Genomic DNA, 18,234 nt, shown 5'->3' on the forward strand with positions numbered 1-18,234 from the left:
TCATGACGATTTTTCTGTTGAGACTTATTTTCTAAGCCCTTAAGCTTTGAAACCGTTGCTGACCTCGGTCAGTCTTTCAGTTCGTGAGCAGCAGACCAGCATTTATGTCTGAAGGACCTGTAAAAGTTGGAACCTGCTGAGTGGAGTGTGTTTTCTGGGAATGCACTGATGTGGGAATTTTGGGAAGATGCCCTTATAACTAATATTTTTCATGTTACATATGTGCCGGTGCGGATGTACACAGATCAGGCATAACATTATGACCACCTCCTTGTTTCTACGCTCATTGTCCATTTTATCAGCTCCACTTACTATGGTTCACAACCTGTATATTATCTGGTCAGCAGTGGTCCAGTGAGGATGCTCTTTTCCTTATGGATGGTTTAGACGTGGGACTATACACCAGCCCTCCTCCTGGAGATCTTCTTTCATGCATCGTTTAGTCCCAGCTTGTATCTGACATGCTGCCCCCTCCTTCACCCAACACTGATTCATCTGATCCAGCCAGTCAAGGACTTTTGAAGACATTAATCAGCTGGAATAGGTGTGACAGATTGTGGTTGGAACTCGACACTGTGCTAAGGTGGATCTTGAGGACCGAGATTGGTGACCGCTGGTTTAGAGGGCGGCTGATAAACAGTGGTTTTAAGGTCCAATTTTGCACCTTAAATAAGTTTCTCCAGGTGAAAAGCTCATACCTTTTCTTAACCGAGGTTTTTTTAAAAAAAAATGTATATGTTTAAAAATAATTTTTAATATGTGCTTTGAAGGTAGAGTTTCATTTCCAAAAAAAGTTGGGATGCTGTGCAGAATGTAAATAAAAACTAAATTCAATGATCTGCAAATCATTTAAACCCTGTATTTCATTGAAAATAGTACAAAAACAACAAATGTTGAAACTGAGAAATTTTGTTATTTTTTGAAGAATATATGCCCATTTCAAATTTGATGCCAACAACACGTTCCAAAAAAGTTGGGACGGGGGCCGGTTTACCACCGTGTTTCATCTCCTCTTTTAGCAACATTCTGTAAGTGTTTGGGAACTGAGGAATTGCTGTAGCTTTGAAAGTGAAATGTTTTCCATTCTTGTTTGATACAGGATTTCAGCTGCTCAGCAGTTCAGGGACTAATTTCTTTTTGTGTTTCATTGCATAATGTGGCAAATATTTTCAGTGGTTTCAGTTTTAAATGAGCTCAGGCCCAGAGAAGGTGGTAGTGTTTCTGGATGTTGTTTAGATTTGCTCCATTCTCTGTGTTTTAGAGTTTTAATTAGTATTTGTGGATGCAGTGACAAACTGTTTTCACAGACTGGTTTTTCAGAAGTTGTCCTGATTTCATTTCCGCTGCAGAATCATGTCTGTTTTTAATGCGGTGCCACCTGAGAGCCCCAAAATCACGATCAGCAGATACTGGTTTTTGGTCTTTTCCCTTTCTTGCATTGGTCTTGTTCCATTTCTTCAGATTCTCTGTATTGTTTAATGCACTGCAGATGATGAAAAAAGTTCTTTGCTATTTTACTTTGAAGAACGTTATTCTTGAATTCTTATACCAGTCTGACTTGTTGCCAATCAACCGCCAGGTGTTTTGTTCAGCACTACACAACTTTTCCAGACTGTTTTGAAACGTGTCATTGGCATCAAATTCAAGATGGGCATATATTTTCCAAAAAAACAAAGTTCTCAGTTTCAACATTTGGTATGTTGCCTTTTTTGTGCATTACATTGTACTTTGACAGTGTCCTTGTTTTAAGCAGCCTAGATATTTCTGACAAAATGGCCAAGAAGTGTGCTTAATAAACTGGCGACTGTGGGCACCTTGCTACCAGTACAATTATTTGGTTTTATCATGTTTATGCCATTTTTCCAAGGCCTAATTCGTAGTACCACCTGTAGATATACCAAGTAGTACACTTAGAAGTGTTTCGGTCCTGCAGTCTCAGCAGCCCAAGTACTGGTCATTCATCTTCCAGAGCAGTGTCAGTTTAAAGGTCATATCATCTCAGACTTCACCGCATGACACTCACAACCATGGTTTCCTCTGTTTGGGGGAATGAATCGGACTGTCTTTCCCTTAAAGGCCTGAAGGTGTTCCCTGATGACAGATAGGAGCAGTACGTGATTGGTCTCCACTGAAAGCCCTCCAGGCCGGCGGCCGTCACATCAAGCCATGGCCGGGCGCGGTTGTGAAGTCACTGTATTGATCTCAGCCGGAGGCCCGATAAGGACGCAGTGCAGTACAGTGGACCGGGTCAATAAGCATGTCAGCAACACACAAGAGTGGAACGGTGACTGGTGGCTCAGCTTTAAGCTACTGCCACTGACTGCTGATAAATGACCCGTGTGTTGGTCATAGATTAGTTCTACCAGGAACACACAGAGATTATCTCGTCCTCGAGAATTTGCTGCAGTATCAGTTTTCCTGTGCTGTACCAGTGACTTACATGAATGTGGAAAGTATAATGTTTCCACCTTCCACCTGTATATCACACATTGGTTTTACTACTGGACATGTGACTAGCAGCATGACTTGGAAAGATTAAATAAGAGCTGCTTTGCTTTGTCATCCCAATCACTGTTAAACATGAAGATAAATGTATCCAGTCTAGGGACTGTTCAAGCAGAACAGCAGCAGCTTCTTTAAAGTATTTGGCTGTAAATCAGCCATTTTTCACAATAACGTAAATATTTTATATATGTAGAAACCAAATTTTCCTTCCTTCGCTTTTCTTCACTAGTAGGCACTAGTGTCTTGCACAAGTACTCGAGTGCTTGGTTAATCAGTCAATGCACCACTATTCCAGTACTGTAATCACAGTTTGGGTGTTGGTCACATTTCATCACGGTGAAGATATACAGGCTAACAGTTCACCAACTTTGCTTTGTTTGTTGCTTTGCTGCTTTGAAACACGAGAGCCGTAAAGTGGCACATTGTTAAGGATGTGACTGAGAAGGCAGAGATAGATTTCACTTGGTCTAAAAACAGTTTCAAAGCCCTGTATCTTTACAACCTTGAGGCGTCTAGGAACCAATCACAATCCTCAACATGCTCAATTGAGTATGGGATGAATTGGTGGTTGGTTAGTGTAGTGGGAAACATCTCTGCCTTCTGTAGACTGGGGTTCAATCCCCACCTTGGCAAACATCCTACACTATACCAATAAGGGTCCTTGGGCAAGACTCCTAACACCGCCTTCACCTACCTGTGTAAAACTAATCAAATTGTAAGTCGCTCTGGATAAGAGACGTCTGCCAAATGCCATAAATGTAAATGAATTTGACTATGGCGTTGTTGTCTGTACAGCTGGAGGAGGTTCATATTGAGCACTTATATAATTACATAATAAACTTTACGCTGTAAACCATTTACATTTCACTGCATTGATCTGTAATGACTTAGAAGTGAAATCATTTTGAAATCGGATAAATCTTTTTGAATCACCCTGTGTACCTCTCTGACAAGCTAACATTTTGGCATATCCACTGAAGAGCAAGAAAACCTGCGGAAGGTGGAGTCTCCATCACCATCCAGTGCTCCCGGTTAACTGGAGCTCATTAGTTCATCAGAGACCATCTTCCTTATACTTCTCAACCAACACAAAACCAACGGAGGACCCTCAGCTATTTTTAAATAATGAAATCTTTGAAATGTATTCCTTTGCCTGAGGCTACATTTTGTGCAACACCAGTGCTGTCACCTAAAAAGGGAAGCCACAGCTCTACGTTTATGATCGTTGAAACCTGGTTCTTCTTTCTTCCTTGCAGTTAACTGGATATCTGTACATTGACTCAGACAGAGTGCATGTGCTTAGTGTGTAAACGCTTTTAAAATTTCAGAACGTGGTGCATTTCAGTTCATACAGTCCGCATATGGAAACCAACTGCAGAAACAGCCCATTTTGAATTCTGAGTCATTGGAGTGGAAGACGTGGGGAAAATGTTAGACCTCATGCTGTTTTTAGTTGTTGGAAAGACAGCGAGTGTATTATTGCAGTTTTCCGAAGGAGTTTTTTTAGTCCGAACTTAACCGTTTGTTCAGTCCATTTCAGCCCAGACTGCTCTTTGAAGCAAGTCAGAACCGAGAAGAGAAAAAGGAAAATACAGGAAGTGTAAAATACAGATAACTGAAAATAACACTTACAGGATAGAGTGGGTAGTTGTATCATGGAGCGAGTAGTAACAATCCAAGATTCACCAATCAGAAATAAGCTACAGAGGTGATATCACCACTGTGCACACCACCCCCCTCATCAGCTGACAGAAGGTCTAACTGATATGGGCTACATCAGCATCAGTGGGGCAGCTTGTAAGAACAAAACACTCTGTATTTGACACAAACTTTCTTGTTTTGTGGGGCACCAATACAAACACACACTGTTGCTATTTGTAGTAGACAAATGTGGGTATGTGGATGCTTTATATGGGCCGGTCTACAGAGTTAGCTCAAACTGCCATCTCACAGCAAAAAGTAAATAAATAAGCATAAACAAACTTTTAAAAGCAATCCAGTATTCAGACCTGAGATATTTACAAGCATTATGCTATGACTTAAACCCGAGGCTTTAATTGAGATAGTATTAAGCTAAATATATACACGGTCACCATTTGTAGGATATGTTCTGTTGGGAGCTGGCTGTCCCAAACGCTGACACCTAAATTTACACCGCTTATATTTGCATATTTGCACTTTTTTTTTCTCCTTAATTTCTTTTAAAGTTGAAATTTTTAGATAGATCATGAGTTTCATTTTTAAATACAAATCTTTATTCGAAAAATGCTGTCCTGTGTTTTCATGTCACTACCAAAACACAGTTTTAGTCCATAGGCGGAGCCTTATTTTAGCCCTGCCTCTGCGTTTAGAGCAGGGAGTGAGACTGCATCCCTGTCCCTCATGTCCACATGGTGAGCAGCTCGATCCCACTGTTTTAAAGTTAATATGTCCCAAATCATTTTGTATCGTCACTTACCGTAACACATACTTTCTGCAGTGAAGTAAAGCTTTTTTGTGTTTTAATGAGATAACTGTTCAAAGATTTACATTCACATTTACAGCATTTGGCTGACGCTCTTATCCAGAGTGACTTACAATTTGATCATTTTACACAGGCAGGCCAAGGCGGTGTTAGGAGTCTTGCCCAAGGACTCTTATTGGTATAGCGTAGGGTGTTTGCCCCGGTGGGGATTGAACTGCAGTCTACAGAAGGCAGAGGTGTTACCCACTACACTAACCAATCACCTCGAAGATGTGTTTGCTGCTTATGTACATACTAGGATTTTTAAGTTCTGCTCTAAATGAGCTAAAACTCTCACTACCCAAACATTCACTGAAGTTTTGGTAGTGTTAGGACTGCCTTGTGTTGTCATGTCACGACCAAAACACAGAGCTTTTTGTCCAAGGGCGGAGCCTTATCTTAGCCCCGCCCCTACATTTAAAACAGGAGGTGATGCTGCATCCCTGTCCTTCATGGCCACATGGTTAGATCCCACTGTTTTAGACTTAAATGTGTACCAAGGTTTGAAAACCAGTGTGTGACATTAAGAGCTGTCACTACTGAAACACATTTTCTGTGCTTTACTGAAACATTGTGTGTGTGTGTGTGTGTGTGTGTGTGTGTGTGTGTGTGTGTGTGTGTGTAACTGTTCATGTACTGGCTACCACTTTCAAGTTCTGCTCAAAATGAGCTAAAATTGTCACGACCGAAGCATTTAGTAAAGTTTCGGTGGTGTTATGACTGTTTTGGTAGTGACAAAATGGAATGTTCAGTTATGGACTTGACTCCTCCAGCTCCCTCAAACCACTGGACTCACTCGGCACTGAGGTTCATCACTGGAGACCCTTATAACACTCATCACTACAGACTGTATGAGAAAGTTGATTGGCCCTCACTGGCTACACGGCGGGAAACACACTGGTTTATTTTCATTTATAAAACACTCTCCAGCCGTTTGCCAGAATATGTTACTTCCATGATATCTGTAAATAGTGGTATTTATCAGACTCGATCCAGTGGCTGGATCACATGCCAGGAGCCAAGGCTCAGCTCGCTGGGTCACTTGGTAATTTTAAACCACCTCCACTCTGCCCGACACTGTGTTACCTGATTTCTTACCATTTTTATGTTATTTTTGTTATTTTATTATCTATTTGGTTATTTTATCCATTATGATTCATATTCTTCTTAGTTTATTATTGTTTTATCAATATTTGTCATTTTAATACATTTGTTTATTAGTTTTTTTTATTTTTATCTTCCTCGTCTTATTTTAACTTGATTTTATTAACCTTTACATCTCATGTATGTGTTCATTTCTGTTTTTTTATTTATTTATTTATTTATTTATTTATTTATGTTATTGTTATATTTGTATGTATTTTTTTATTATTATTAATATTTCACTTTTTTATACTGACCTGATCTTCATTTAAATATTAAATTTACTTTTATCATCTGATATATTCGCACACATTATCAGTCCACTTGCTCTGTACTAACTCGGCAACGTTGTAAATGAGGGGCACACTCAGTGTTCTCCAAGACTAAATAAAGGCTGGTTAATTGATTGATGGATTTTTATAAAATAAATGTAATTAAGGTACAGAGTCACTCAAAGCTGAAGTCGGTTGAAAGTCTGAAATGGGTTTTAAATCAGTAGAACGATCCGTGTAAAAGTTTAAGAGATATAACACAAACAAGCACTGAGTTGTAGAGACTGAGGCAGACAGTGTTACAGCCCTGACTGGTCTTTCCTAATTATCTCTCTCAGAGCTCAGATGAAGCACTTGGTTTCTACTTAGCCTGACAAAATAGATCTTTATAACTAAAAAAACTGCTTCATTTCTGGGCAAAAAAACTTGCAAAAGGAAATTGCTTTTTATGAAGCAGCACAAACGCGAGGAGCTGATGAGAATAGACACACCTGCATAAGAAAAGATGGAGAATTGGTTTATTCCACCACAAGAGTACTACCTGACCTGGCTTTTGGGATAGCGGCTCCTCATAGCCCCTCTTCAGCCCTTGAAGACCTCTGTACTCGTCTTTTTAAAGGCGAATTCTTCTCATTTCTCACATTTCTGGATTATTCACATTATAAAATATAAACAAAGTCCTTCAGAATGGTTTGATGTGAAATTATGCATTGTCTGACCTTTTGACATGGGTTTTTTTTACGGTGGTGGTGATGGGAACCAAGGGTTGTGGTGCTGACAACACTAATATAGCCATTTTATTCATTCTCCAAAATGACCAGTGCACCTACGCACAGTCTTATGCGTAACATTAACAATGAAACAGTGTTTTCTTTCTCTTACAGCGTCCTGCATGTGTCTGTCCACCCTGGATGGATTTTAAAAAAAAACACTGTTGTAGACCAGTTTCTCAGGCACCAGGCAGCAAACTCATGACCATCTCTGTGAGGGAGATCTTAGAAGAACGTCTGTTTCCTGTCATCATCACTGAGAACAGTTCCACTCGGAATGACTTTGTTTACATCCGAGAAATTGAATCATGCAGAAACTGTCTAAAGGTTAACCCCTTCCGTTTTAGACTGCACACCAAATGGCCCCATATCTGACGATGAGACACCACGTTTTCAGCAATGTGCTTATCTTGAGGTGAAGAGCAAACTGCTCCATTATCCAGTCGCAGTAATAGACTCCTCTTATCTCTGCCTCACTAAGCATTGCCCTTGATTTGAAAGTTGATCCTCAACTTTTAGCTTTAGAAATGATAGAGAAAGCACGAAGCTTCTTTTTTTCTCAAGGTTAAAACCTTCCAGGCCACAATTTTTGGGCTTTTAAAGACCTTCTTTGGCTCTTCATTCCCAAAGGAAAAGAGGTTCATTTGCAAACTTCCTCCTGTTCAGCTTGATGTGCTTCACCAGTAACGTCTGTAGGGCCTCGTGATTGAAGGAGGCTGTGTGCTGTACCTCATATGGATGTGTGTGTGCATCATGTTTTCTGCTCTCTCACTCAGACCAGATGTACTCAGGTCTCACAGAAGTAGCTAAAAGGCACCCTTGCTATGACCCGAGTGCTGTGGTGCTGATTTTAGTCCAGAACACATGACGCGTGAATTAGTCACACTTACTTTAAACCTGACCCAGTTCAGATTTCTTCTTCAGCTCAGGCTCACGGAGAAACCGCTCATTAAAAAGCCGTAGATAGGCACAGGACACCGTGCTAAGACTGTAGCCAGTGCGGAAATACGACGGCCCCATGAAGGCTTGCTGGGGTGTTCAGGGATTAAGACTGGACAAAATATCATATTGCAGCGCTTTAGGATTCTCAGGAAGATAATGTCATTTTATCACACGGCGTCTGAAATGTTTACACCCAGAGATGGAAGTGGCTGCTTGATTTACGCCCTTAGACACATTTACTCCAAAAAAACATACGAAAGCATTTGATTTAGTCATTATTCAGTTTACCATAACCATCTGTTTCACTGCGTCACTAGCATTTTTATTGACTTGGGAAATCACAGCCAACATTGCATAAAATCAAATATTTTTTTATGTACGGGGGTATCAGGAAACAGACATGACAAAAAGCAAAACAGACTAGAAACACCACAGAGGCCGGAAATAAACAAAACACCACATGAAAAAACACTACAAGAGAATACAAAGCAAAGCATAGACTACACACCACAGAGAACAGATAATACAACAGAGGCTAGCAGATATAACACCAAACAACACAATGCAAACAGTACAAAGACCAGCAAACTCAACACTGGGCTTAAATACAGGGAAACAACAAGGGTTAACAAAACACAGGTGGACAACACATGTGAGAACAATCAAGGGCGGAGTCAAGAAACAAAGGGGCAGGACCGGGAAGAACTCAATGAAAGCAAAAGCACATGGACAGGACTAGAAGGTAAACAAAAGTACATGGACAGGACTAGAAGGTAAACAAAAGCACATGGGCAAGACTAAAAGGTAAACAAAAGCACATGGGCAGGACTAGAAGGTAAACAATAGCACATGGGCAGCACTAGAAGGTAAACAAAAGCACATGGACAGGACTAGAAGGTAAACAGAAGCACATGGACAGGACTAGAAGGTAAACAAAAGCACATGGGCAAGACTAAAAGGTAAACAAAAGCACATGGGCAGGACTAGAAGGTAAACAATAGCACATGGGCAGCACTAGAAGGTAAACAAAAGCACATGGACAGGACTAGAAGGTAAACAGAAGCACATGGACAGGACTGGGAGGCCCCGATTGTGACAGGGAGAGTCTGTCCAAACTGCTGAGTTTCAGCAGTAGCACTTTGGTACTACTTGGTAGCACTTTGCCTTTGTAGTAATTTGGACGTTCTGTGGATGGGCAGTGAATGGGTTTGTGGGCGGGCGCTTGGATAGGTCCACTGTGATATGTAGTGTTTTAGAACACAGCAGGGAACCTTTGATGTGACATGCATTTGAATCATGTGAAAGCATCCACAGGAACTCTGGAACGTCTGAGGTTGGAATGGTCATAGCGCAAAATTAAGAGTCTGTAATTAGACTTAGAGTTCGAGGACATATTTGCATATTGATTTCAGTATCTGTATATCAGTTTATCAGTCTAGTATCACTGTATTGATTAACAAACAATATACTGTGCAACCCTATCAGGCTTGGTTGCTTTGTTCTTTGGTCGCTGGAACAGATCATTGACATTGTCTTAGGATCATGCCACAGTTTGACGGTCAGACGACTGGACCTCCTGACCTTTCTGATCCTAGTGATGTTTATTTTGCGTCATGGTAAATTCAGGCTGTACCATTCTTTAAAATCCATCAAGTTGGCTGATTTGGACCGAAGCTTTGTGTCCATAGCCTTTGTCGCAATGTGATGTCGTTGTAATAGTGATGGTGGTCTTTGACACACATGATCCGTCTCAGCGGAACCGTGTTGTTATTTTCCTGCTTTGTTTTTTTTCTCTCTGAACCTAATCCTGTGACGCCCAGGGAGAGCCCCACTCCTCATCTTCTCCTGTGTTTGATTTGTTTGTTTGTTTATTCATGCGTGGCCTGTTTTTTGTTTGTGTTGTGTCTGTGGTCCAGGTGGAATCGCGGGACACTCTGAACAGCATAGCGCTGAAGTTTGACACCACCCCCAACGAGCTGGTTCAGCTCAACAAGCTCTTCTCCAGAGCCGTGGTCCCCGGCCAGGTGTGCTCCTCTCCTCTCCTCTCCTGTCCTCTCCTCTCCTGTCTTCACCTCGTCTCTTCTCTCCTCCTCTGCTCTCCTTATGTCCCCTCTAATCTTTCTTTACTACTTTCCCTTCTTTATACATCCTCTCCTCATCTCCCCTCTTCATATGTACTCTCCCCTCTTTTCTCTCTGCTTCATATCACCTCTCCACATCTGTCCTCTTTTTATATCTTCTCCCTCTTTCTCTTGTTTTGCCATCTCCTCCTTCTCTTCTTCTTTTCTCTTCTGTTTTCTCATCTTTTTTTCTCTTCTCTGCTGTTTTCTCATCTCTTCTCTTCTCCTTTGCCCTCTCCTCTTCATATCCTCCCCTTCTCCTCTTCCTATCTTCTCTTCTCCTTTGCCCTCTCCTCTTCATATCCTCCTTTTCTCTTCTCTGCTCTTCTCCTCTTCCTATCTTCTCTTCTGTTCTCCTTTGCCCTCTCCTCTTCGTATCCTCTTTTTCTCTTCTCTGCTCTTCTCCTCTTCCTATCTTCTCTTCTCCTTTGCCCTCTCCTCTTCATATCCTCTTTTTCTCTTCTCTGCTCTTCTCCTCTTCCTATCTTCTCTTCTGTTCTCCTTTGCCCTCTCCTCTTCGTATCCTCCCCTTTTCTTCTCTTCTCTTTTCCTACCTTCTCTTCTCCTTTGCCCTCTCTTCTTCCTATCCCCCTTCCCTTCTCTTCTCTTTCCTCTTCCTATATTCTCTTCTCTTCTCAGTTCATTTTTCTGCTGTCCTCTTTTCCCCTCCCTATGACTGCACTTCATTTCCTCTTTTTTCCCCTCTCCTTCCTCTATCACATTCTCTCTCATACAGTCCTCCCTCATTGTTTTCCCCTCAGTCCTCCTGCTTCTTCTCTGAAAGTCCTTGTTGTTGGTTGTAGCGTCTCAGTAGATCCTCTTTCTAGGCAGTAATATATTCTGGATCTACAGTACTAAAAACTACAGCTCTGCTTTTTGCAGCAAGACAGAAATGTACAATAAATGACTAAATATATTGCCTCTTATATCCATGAATAGATTGTATGCTATATCTGAAATCTAGGCAGCTCTCCCTTGCTGAGTTGAGTGGTTATTGTCTGACTTTTGTACGAGATTTTTCTAATATGTTATGTCACAGCATCGGCCAGGAACAGATACATTCATCTCCACTTAGTTCACCAGTAAAACTGCAATAGACATTTCACATTTTATAGGATTGAATACAACTAGAAACAAGACTGGGCTGTAAGAAATGACCCAACCAGTGGTTACATTTTTCAGCGAAATATTCTTATAATTGCATTATGAAGTGCTCTCGCTGTACCACACAGTCTGAAAGATCTCCAGTACCGACAGCTTCACAGCAGTGGCTAACAGGTTGAGGCAGGAAAGACTTGGATCTGTTCCCCAGCCCTTCATGTGACCAACTAAAACTAATCCTTTAGCATAATCCTCCCATGCAGGTTATTGGTGAGAAAAGTAAGGCTTGACTGAACTGAGAATTATGATAACTGATAATATCACTCAATATAGTTTAGTTTTTAAAAAATATAACACAAGCTACTTCTTACTATCCTTATAATGTAAGCTGTAAATAGGTAAACAGGTAAATAACATGACCTCTCCCAGTTCTTAAACAAGAGTTCTCTTAGCTTTGGGTTTTTTGTTGTTGAAAATAACATGCTGCTGTTTCCTCCCTGGTCCTGTGGCGTGTGTAAAGTTGTGTTGTGTTTGCAGGTTCTGTATGTTCCTGACCCCGAGTATGTGTCCAGTGTGGGCAGCTCCCCCTCCCTCAGCCCCATCAGCCCCCTGTCCCCCACCTCCTCAGAGGCCGACCTAGAGAAGGTGACGGTACGTGACGCTTCGCTCGGACCTCCACAGCTTAACACGTGAACTTCTGAGACTCAACACATACAGAGCGCACTATATGCACCAATCAGGCATAACATTATGACCACCTCCTTGTTTCTACTCTCATTGTCCATTTGATCAGCTCCACTTACTGTATAGCTGCACTTTGTAGTTCTACAGTTACAGACTGTAGTCCATCTGTTTCTCTGATACTTTGTTAACCCCCTTTTACCCTGTTACCCTGTCAGTACCCCCATGGACCCTTATAGAGCAGGTACTATTTGAGGGGTGGACCATTCTCAGCACTGCAGTGACACTGACATGGTGGTGGTGGTAGTGTGCTAGTGTGTGTTCTGCTGGTCTGAGTAGATCAGACACAGCAGTGCTGCTGGAGTATTAAACACTGTGTCCACTCACTGTCCACTCTGTTAGACACTCAGTCCACCTTGTAGATGTAAAGTCAGAGACGACAGCTCATCTGCTGCTGCACAGTTTGTGTTGGTCATCCTCCAGTCCTTCATCAGTGGTCACAGGACTCTGTTGGCTGGATATTTTTGGTTGGTGGACTATTCTCAGTCCAGCAGTGACACTGAGGTGTTTAAAAACTCCAGCAGCACTGCTGTGTCTGATCCACTCAGACCAGCGCAACACACACTAACACACCACCACCACGTCAGTGTTACTGCAGTGCTGAGAATGATCCACCACCCAAATAGTACCTGCTCTGTGAGGATCCATGGGGGTCCTGAGCACTGAAGAACAGGGTAAAAGGGGGTAACAAAGTATCAGAGAAACAGATGGACTACAGTCTGTAACTGTAGAACTACAAAGTGCAGCTATACAGTAAGTGGAGCTGATAAAATGGACAATGAGCGTAGAAACAAGGAGGTGGTACATACATATAGTAATGATCAAAAGCTCAGAAACACCAACTCAAGAAGGGTTTTTCATGATTTTTACACCTTAGAGTGTTTATGAAGATTGTAAAACTATGAAATAACCAGTGGGGAACTGTGACTGTTGTAGCTAGGCAGCCGTCTTGAGCTTTAAATGTGAAAACATGGTTAAAAAAAACAAAAACTAATACTCATTTCTGCTAGCACCCCTGTGGGTCTTCTGGTGTTATGTTAGGCAGTAGTTTGATGCACATGAAAGTTGTTTGAATGTTCCAGATGAAACACAGACATTTGAAACTTGTTAAAGCGATTCCGTGTGTTTTATTTGAGGCTTGTTACAGACATTGACATATAGTTTACCTTGTAGCATTTTTATAGTGGCTCTTTCAATGTAGAGCCTTGACTTTTTCTCATGTTTCATGTGATATCACAGTGTATAGTCACCACCGTTCTGAGGACTAAATCAGCAAGCAACTCTGCTAACACGAATGATTTGCCTGCAAAACATAACAGAAGCCGAGAAAGACAAGATCTTTAATTCAGTGTTTCAGACTCCAGGCTTGGAGCCGCTGTGTAGTTTAGTGTTTCTCTGCCGTTCACACCTCGTTCAGCTCAAGAAGGGATTAATTAGCTCATAATATCAGGTATTTTAACCAGGAAACCACAGTTATGCAGTGCAGGGGTTTCAGGACTGGAGCTGAACTCTGAACTAACTGCACTAACAAACTTACAGAACCACGTCTGTCGAAACACGACGTCGTTTTCCGAGCCACGACATTCAGTCTGATATTTAACGTCTATGTTTCTCCATTCAAACCTCATTTAAATCTCCAGAAACAGAGTAAAGTTATAGCGGGGGTCTGCAGCTCCATTAGGGGGACGGCTGTTTACCTCTCAGCTGTTAACATTAGCTAAAGTTCTCTAAAGGCCTGTATTGATCACGTCTGTGTTAATTAGCTGATGTCGTTTCCCTCCTATGATCAGAGTTTTCTCTTCTTTATGCAACACCATGGGATCCTTTACCCACCCTGACATGAAAAGCTGGTGGGCTTCTGTGTTTTTAACTGCTTTGAGAGACTGCAGATTAGGGAGAGGAGCTGAGTATGAGATAAATACAAATGTTAGGAAAACACTAATTTGGCAGCTTTTCCGCCAGTTTAAGTGGGACCAGGAGTTCAGGGGGAAACTGTATAAGGATCACAGCTGATTTTAACAACTTTGTTTGTAAGGAGAGTAATTTTAGCCATAGTTTATGTCTAGTTATGTTCGTGTGGAGCAGCAAAGCCAGAAACTTGGTTCCAAATAGGGCAACCACAATGGAAAATCACATGACTGAAACCCTAGAATTGCTGAAACATAGAGTTATAACCAAGGATGTATGTAGGACTTCCAGAAGGCCTAGAGTGACACAGATTTGGTCCCACCATTGTAAATCAAACCATGTTTGATTCCTCTGTCACTTCCTAATTATCCTGGCAGTTAATGTTACATGTAAGACCTTCAGTTCCGCTCCGGAAGTCCTGATCAATGGTGGAGGTAGCTTGGCTAGAAAGGCCTTGAGGGTTCGCCTCTGGATATAACACATATAATTATGCAGTGATAAAAAAAAAATGTTTTCAAATCAAAATTCATAACTTTCAAAGTTTAGAAGTAAACCCAGACAAAGATCTTCACTATTTATCTTTGTCTTATAAACAGATTTCACGCAGTTAGGCACAAGCCTAGATTATGATGTATTCAGGTGTGTTCAAGCTTCTGATACTGTACATACAGGTGAACACATACAGACAGATGCAAGTTTAGAGTGGATAACCTTCGTTTTGTGTGTCGTATGATCATGTCATAATCATAGCCAGGCCTGCACAGTGAGGCTGAATGGAGGAGCTGTTCATACAAGCATGTGATTCCTCCAGTCTAGCTGTGTTTTCCACTGTGAGACTGTGGTTCTGCATTTCAGCATCACATTAAGGCTTAATTCAGTTGCACTGCGTATCTGTGCCTCAGGAAAACATGAACAGACAATGCGAAGCGCCAGCATTCCACAGCAATGTGGCGAGCTGGCATTGTGCTTTGTTTCCTCTCAGCTGATCGGTAGCTGCAGAATGCCACGCGTGCAAAATACCTTTCAGTTACGCCGCTGAGGTTGTCAGGTTTGAGCTACAGAGTAGGCACTGTGCATTTAGCGCTTGGTTATGGCAGTAGAATCATGTCCCTGCTGTCGGATGTCACCCTTGTATCTCCAAAATGGTGACTTTACAGGAGATGGAAAAAACATACTCTACTTTTAATTTAAGTCAATGGAACCAGATTTTTTTCCAAGTCATCATGAAATTTACATACAATGTAAAGAGTAATGGGTATTTTAAAAAAAGAAACGTCAAAAACGGAGATACGAGGTTTTCTTCCAACATGTGTGATTTTGATGAATTCAGTCACTAAATCAGATGGATATCATCGGTATTTCTAGAGCAATGAACACTGGCATCTATCATAAAACAACACCAATCACACAGAGACTTTATACAACAACCTAGTTGTTACTGCATAGTAAGATGTAGCCCATTATGCTGTTTGACTTATTTTATTAATTTATTTTCATCCGTGCTTTAAATTTTCCTCTTGTTCCTCCTTAAAACAATCGTTTTTATAATCAAATTAAAAATAAATCAGTTTTAATAATTTTTCATTGTCTTTTTGAACGTTGTGCTGCTGTTTTGTGGGCACTTTTTGTCTGTTCCAACGTTTTCACAAACTTTTCATAAAACTAAATTATGTTAGTGGGCCCTTTTCACAAAGAGTCACGATTATGTCCGCTCCCTATATCTACTACAGAAATGATGACAAAATGTAAGCGTACTGTAACGCTCCAACCCCGAGTACTACAGTACTACAGCAGCTATATGTTCATTTTCCTGCTCTGTCGTGCCAAACAGCGAGAATAAGAAGGGGACGGAAGCTGTGGTGCTGCTCGCATTAAGCAGTCCCGGTGTCTTTCTACAGCATGCCAGCGATTTCTGTAATATTTCTGTTTCCAAAAGAACGAAGAACTTTTAATATGTGGTATGAATTTGATAGTCTCGATTTATATTAAGCTAGCTACACTGGCTAAAAGCCATTGCTAATAGTAGCTATTATCCCAAACTGGATTCCTCAGCTAACATAAAGCAGCTTTTTACATCACCAGCGCTACATTTGTACTGCTCTTTACAAAAAAGCTAATGCTACAGGTAATAAACCATCAAACGAAATACAGCTTTGTACAAACAGCTAACTTTAGCTGGCATGTTGTGTCAGAGACCTTACACAGCTCTTCCTGGATCACAAACAACCAGCTAACCTAGCTATGTCCGAAAACGGAAATCAGAATGTCACAGCATAACCGCGGTGCCAGGATACAAGTTAGCTGGGATGGTGTTTTTGTTTGAGCAGAGAAAAGTGGATGATTCATGAGGAACTGCTGCTGTTTGCTAACATAGCTAGCCAGCTAGCTTTAAAGTTTGCTACACATCTGAAGCTACTGTTCCTAAAACCGCTAGTGGTTTGCTGGCTAATTTTACATTACTGGCATTTAGCGGACGCTCTTATCCAGCGACTTACAGTTTAATCATTTTATACAGGAAGGCCAAGGTGGTGTTAGGAGTCTTGCCCAAGGAGTCGTATTGGTATAGTGTAGGGTGCTTACCCTGGTGGAGATTGAACCCCAGTCTACAGCGTAGAAGGCAGAGGTGTTAAACACTACACTAACCAACCACAACAGTTAGCGCCTGTAGCCTGCTAGACTATTATAGGTTAAGTTAAAACAGAGTTGTCTGTCAGATTTACTTCACATAAAGCTCTGGTTTGTCACAGAAGTCTCTGGCAAGCTGGAAATGTGTCACAGAACCTGCTCCACGTTAGCCGGCTGGTGGCAGCAGCTAAAGAAAATTAGCTTCCTCGTTTGGGAATCCAGCTACAGCTAGCAATGGCCTTTAGCGTAGCTAGCTATATCTAAACAACGTCTGCCAAATTCATGCTACATATAAAAGTTCTTTCTTTTGAAAACAGAAATATGACAGAAAATGCTGGCGTGTTGTACAACGACACAGACTGCATGATGTGAGGCAGCTGTGGTAACCAGAGCTAACACACACATCCCTGCTGTCTGAAGAAAACCTCGTATCTCCATTTGGGATTTTTCAGTTTTTGACATAATTTGAAAAGGCCTTTACATTGTATATACATTTCTTGAAGAATGGACCAAAAGAAATGACCCAAAATGACTTGGGAAAGTGTCTGGATCCATTGACTTACATTAAAAGCAAAGTAGGGTTTTCCTTCTCCTGTAAAGTGGAGATACAAGGTTTTCTTCCAACAGGGAGATACACCACTTTAGATCTGTTTAAAGTTAAACCAGTGCTTCCATCCGCTTCTTATTCTCACTATGTGTCATGACAGTGCACGAAAACTAACATATGTCTGCTGTAGCCCAGTGTTTGCGCATCATAGTTCACTACTAAAACATTTTGCCATCATTTCTGCAGTAGCTAAATGGAGCGGTAGTGAGTTTTATGCTGCTAATGCTTAAACCGGAAGTAATCATGACTGTTTGTGAAAAGCCCACATTACTCACTCTATGTGTTTCTTGAGAAAGATCTACTTAGTACCCTAGTAGAGGATACTGGGCAAAGCTGGCGATCCACTGGTGTTTTGCTCAGCGTTCTCAGGGCGGCCCATCGGCGGTTAAACAGACTGTTCCACTCACTCATTTCCCACTCACAGTCCAATTTACTGATTTTTTCTTCCTTTCTTCCTTTCTTTTTAAAATTTAAAAATAATTTTAATCTAGCGTCAGTCACGACTGCATATGTGGACATATTTCTATATTGTGCTCTATTTACACAAAGTTAGGTTAGTTCATCATTTATGTTGAACAGACTCTCCCAAAGTTTTACGCTGCTGCGCTGACGTTGAACCGTGTGCTGCACTGGGTCGGTATGACCAACAGGTCAAAACCAGCTCTAAACAAAGTGACCGCTGTTCCCTGATTGGTGCTCTGGCTTTGCGCTTCTTTCGTTTTGACATGTTACGTTTTTATACACACAGAAACCAAAAGGAACGACAGATTTCTCAAAAAGTAGCGGAGGAAAAAGTCAGATATTTGACTTTGAAATGAACTGGAGTGAAAGGAAAAAGTCGCCCAGAATGGAGAAACTTCAGTAAAGTACAGATACACAAACACTAGTTAAGTACAGAAACCAATTACATTTACTTAGTTACTTTTCCACCACTGGCATGAAGTAACGTAGCATTTTCTTGATTACACTGTGTCATAGAGCAAGTCTGCTTGGGCTT

At 41.3% G+C, this 18,234-nt stretch overlaps 1 protein-coding gene across 5 annotated transcripts in view; it reads left to right on the forward strand.

The window, feature by feature from the left end:
• Positions 1-18,234, forward strand: part of oxr1a (oxidation resistance 1a) — a 305,121-nt gene that overhangs the window by 234,692 nt on the left and 52,195 nt on the right. For all 5 annotated transcript variants that reach the window (XM_037534094.1, XM_037534096.1, XM_037534095.1 and 2 more), the window contains 2 exons: positions 10,052-10,159; positions 11,894-12,007. In XM_037534094.1, coding sequence (XP_037389991.1) covers positions 10,052-10,159; positions 11,894-12,007 — 222 coding nt within the window. The remainder of the gene's footprint in view (positions 1-10,051; positions 10,160-11,893; positions 12,008-18,234) is intronic.

The sequence above is a fragment of the Pygocentrus nattereri genome, chromosome 24 (genome assembly GCF_015220715.1).
Source record: "Pygocentrus nattereri isolate fPygNat1 chromosome 24, fPygNat1.pri, whole genome shotgun sequence".
Taxonomy (NCBI): Eukaryota; Metazoa; Chordata; class Actinopteri; order Characiformes; family Serrasalmidae; genus Pygocentrus; species Pygocentrus nattereri.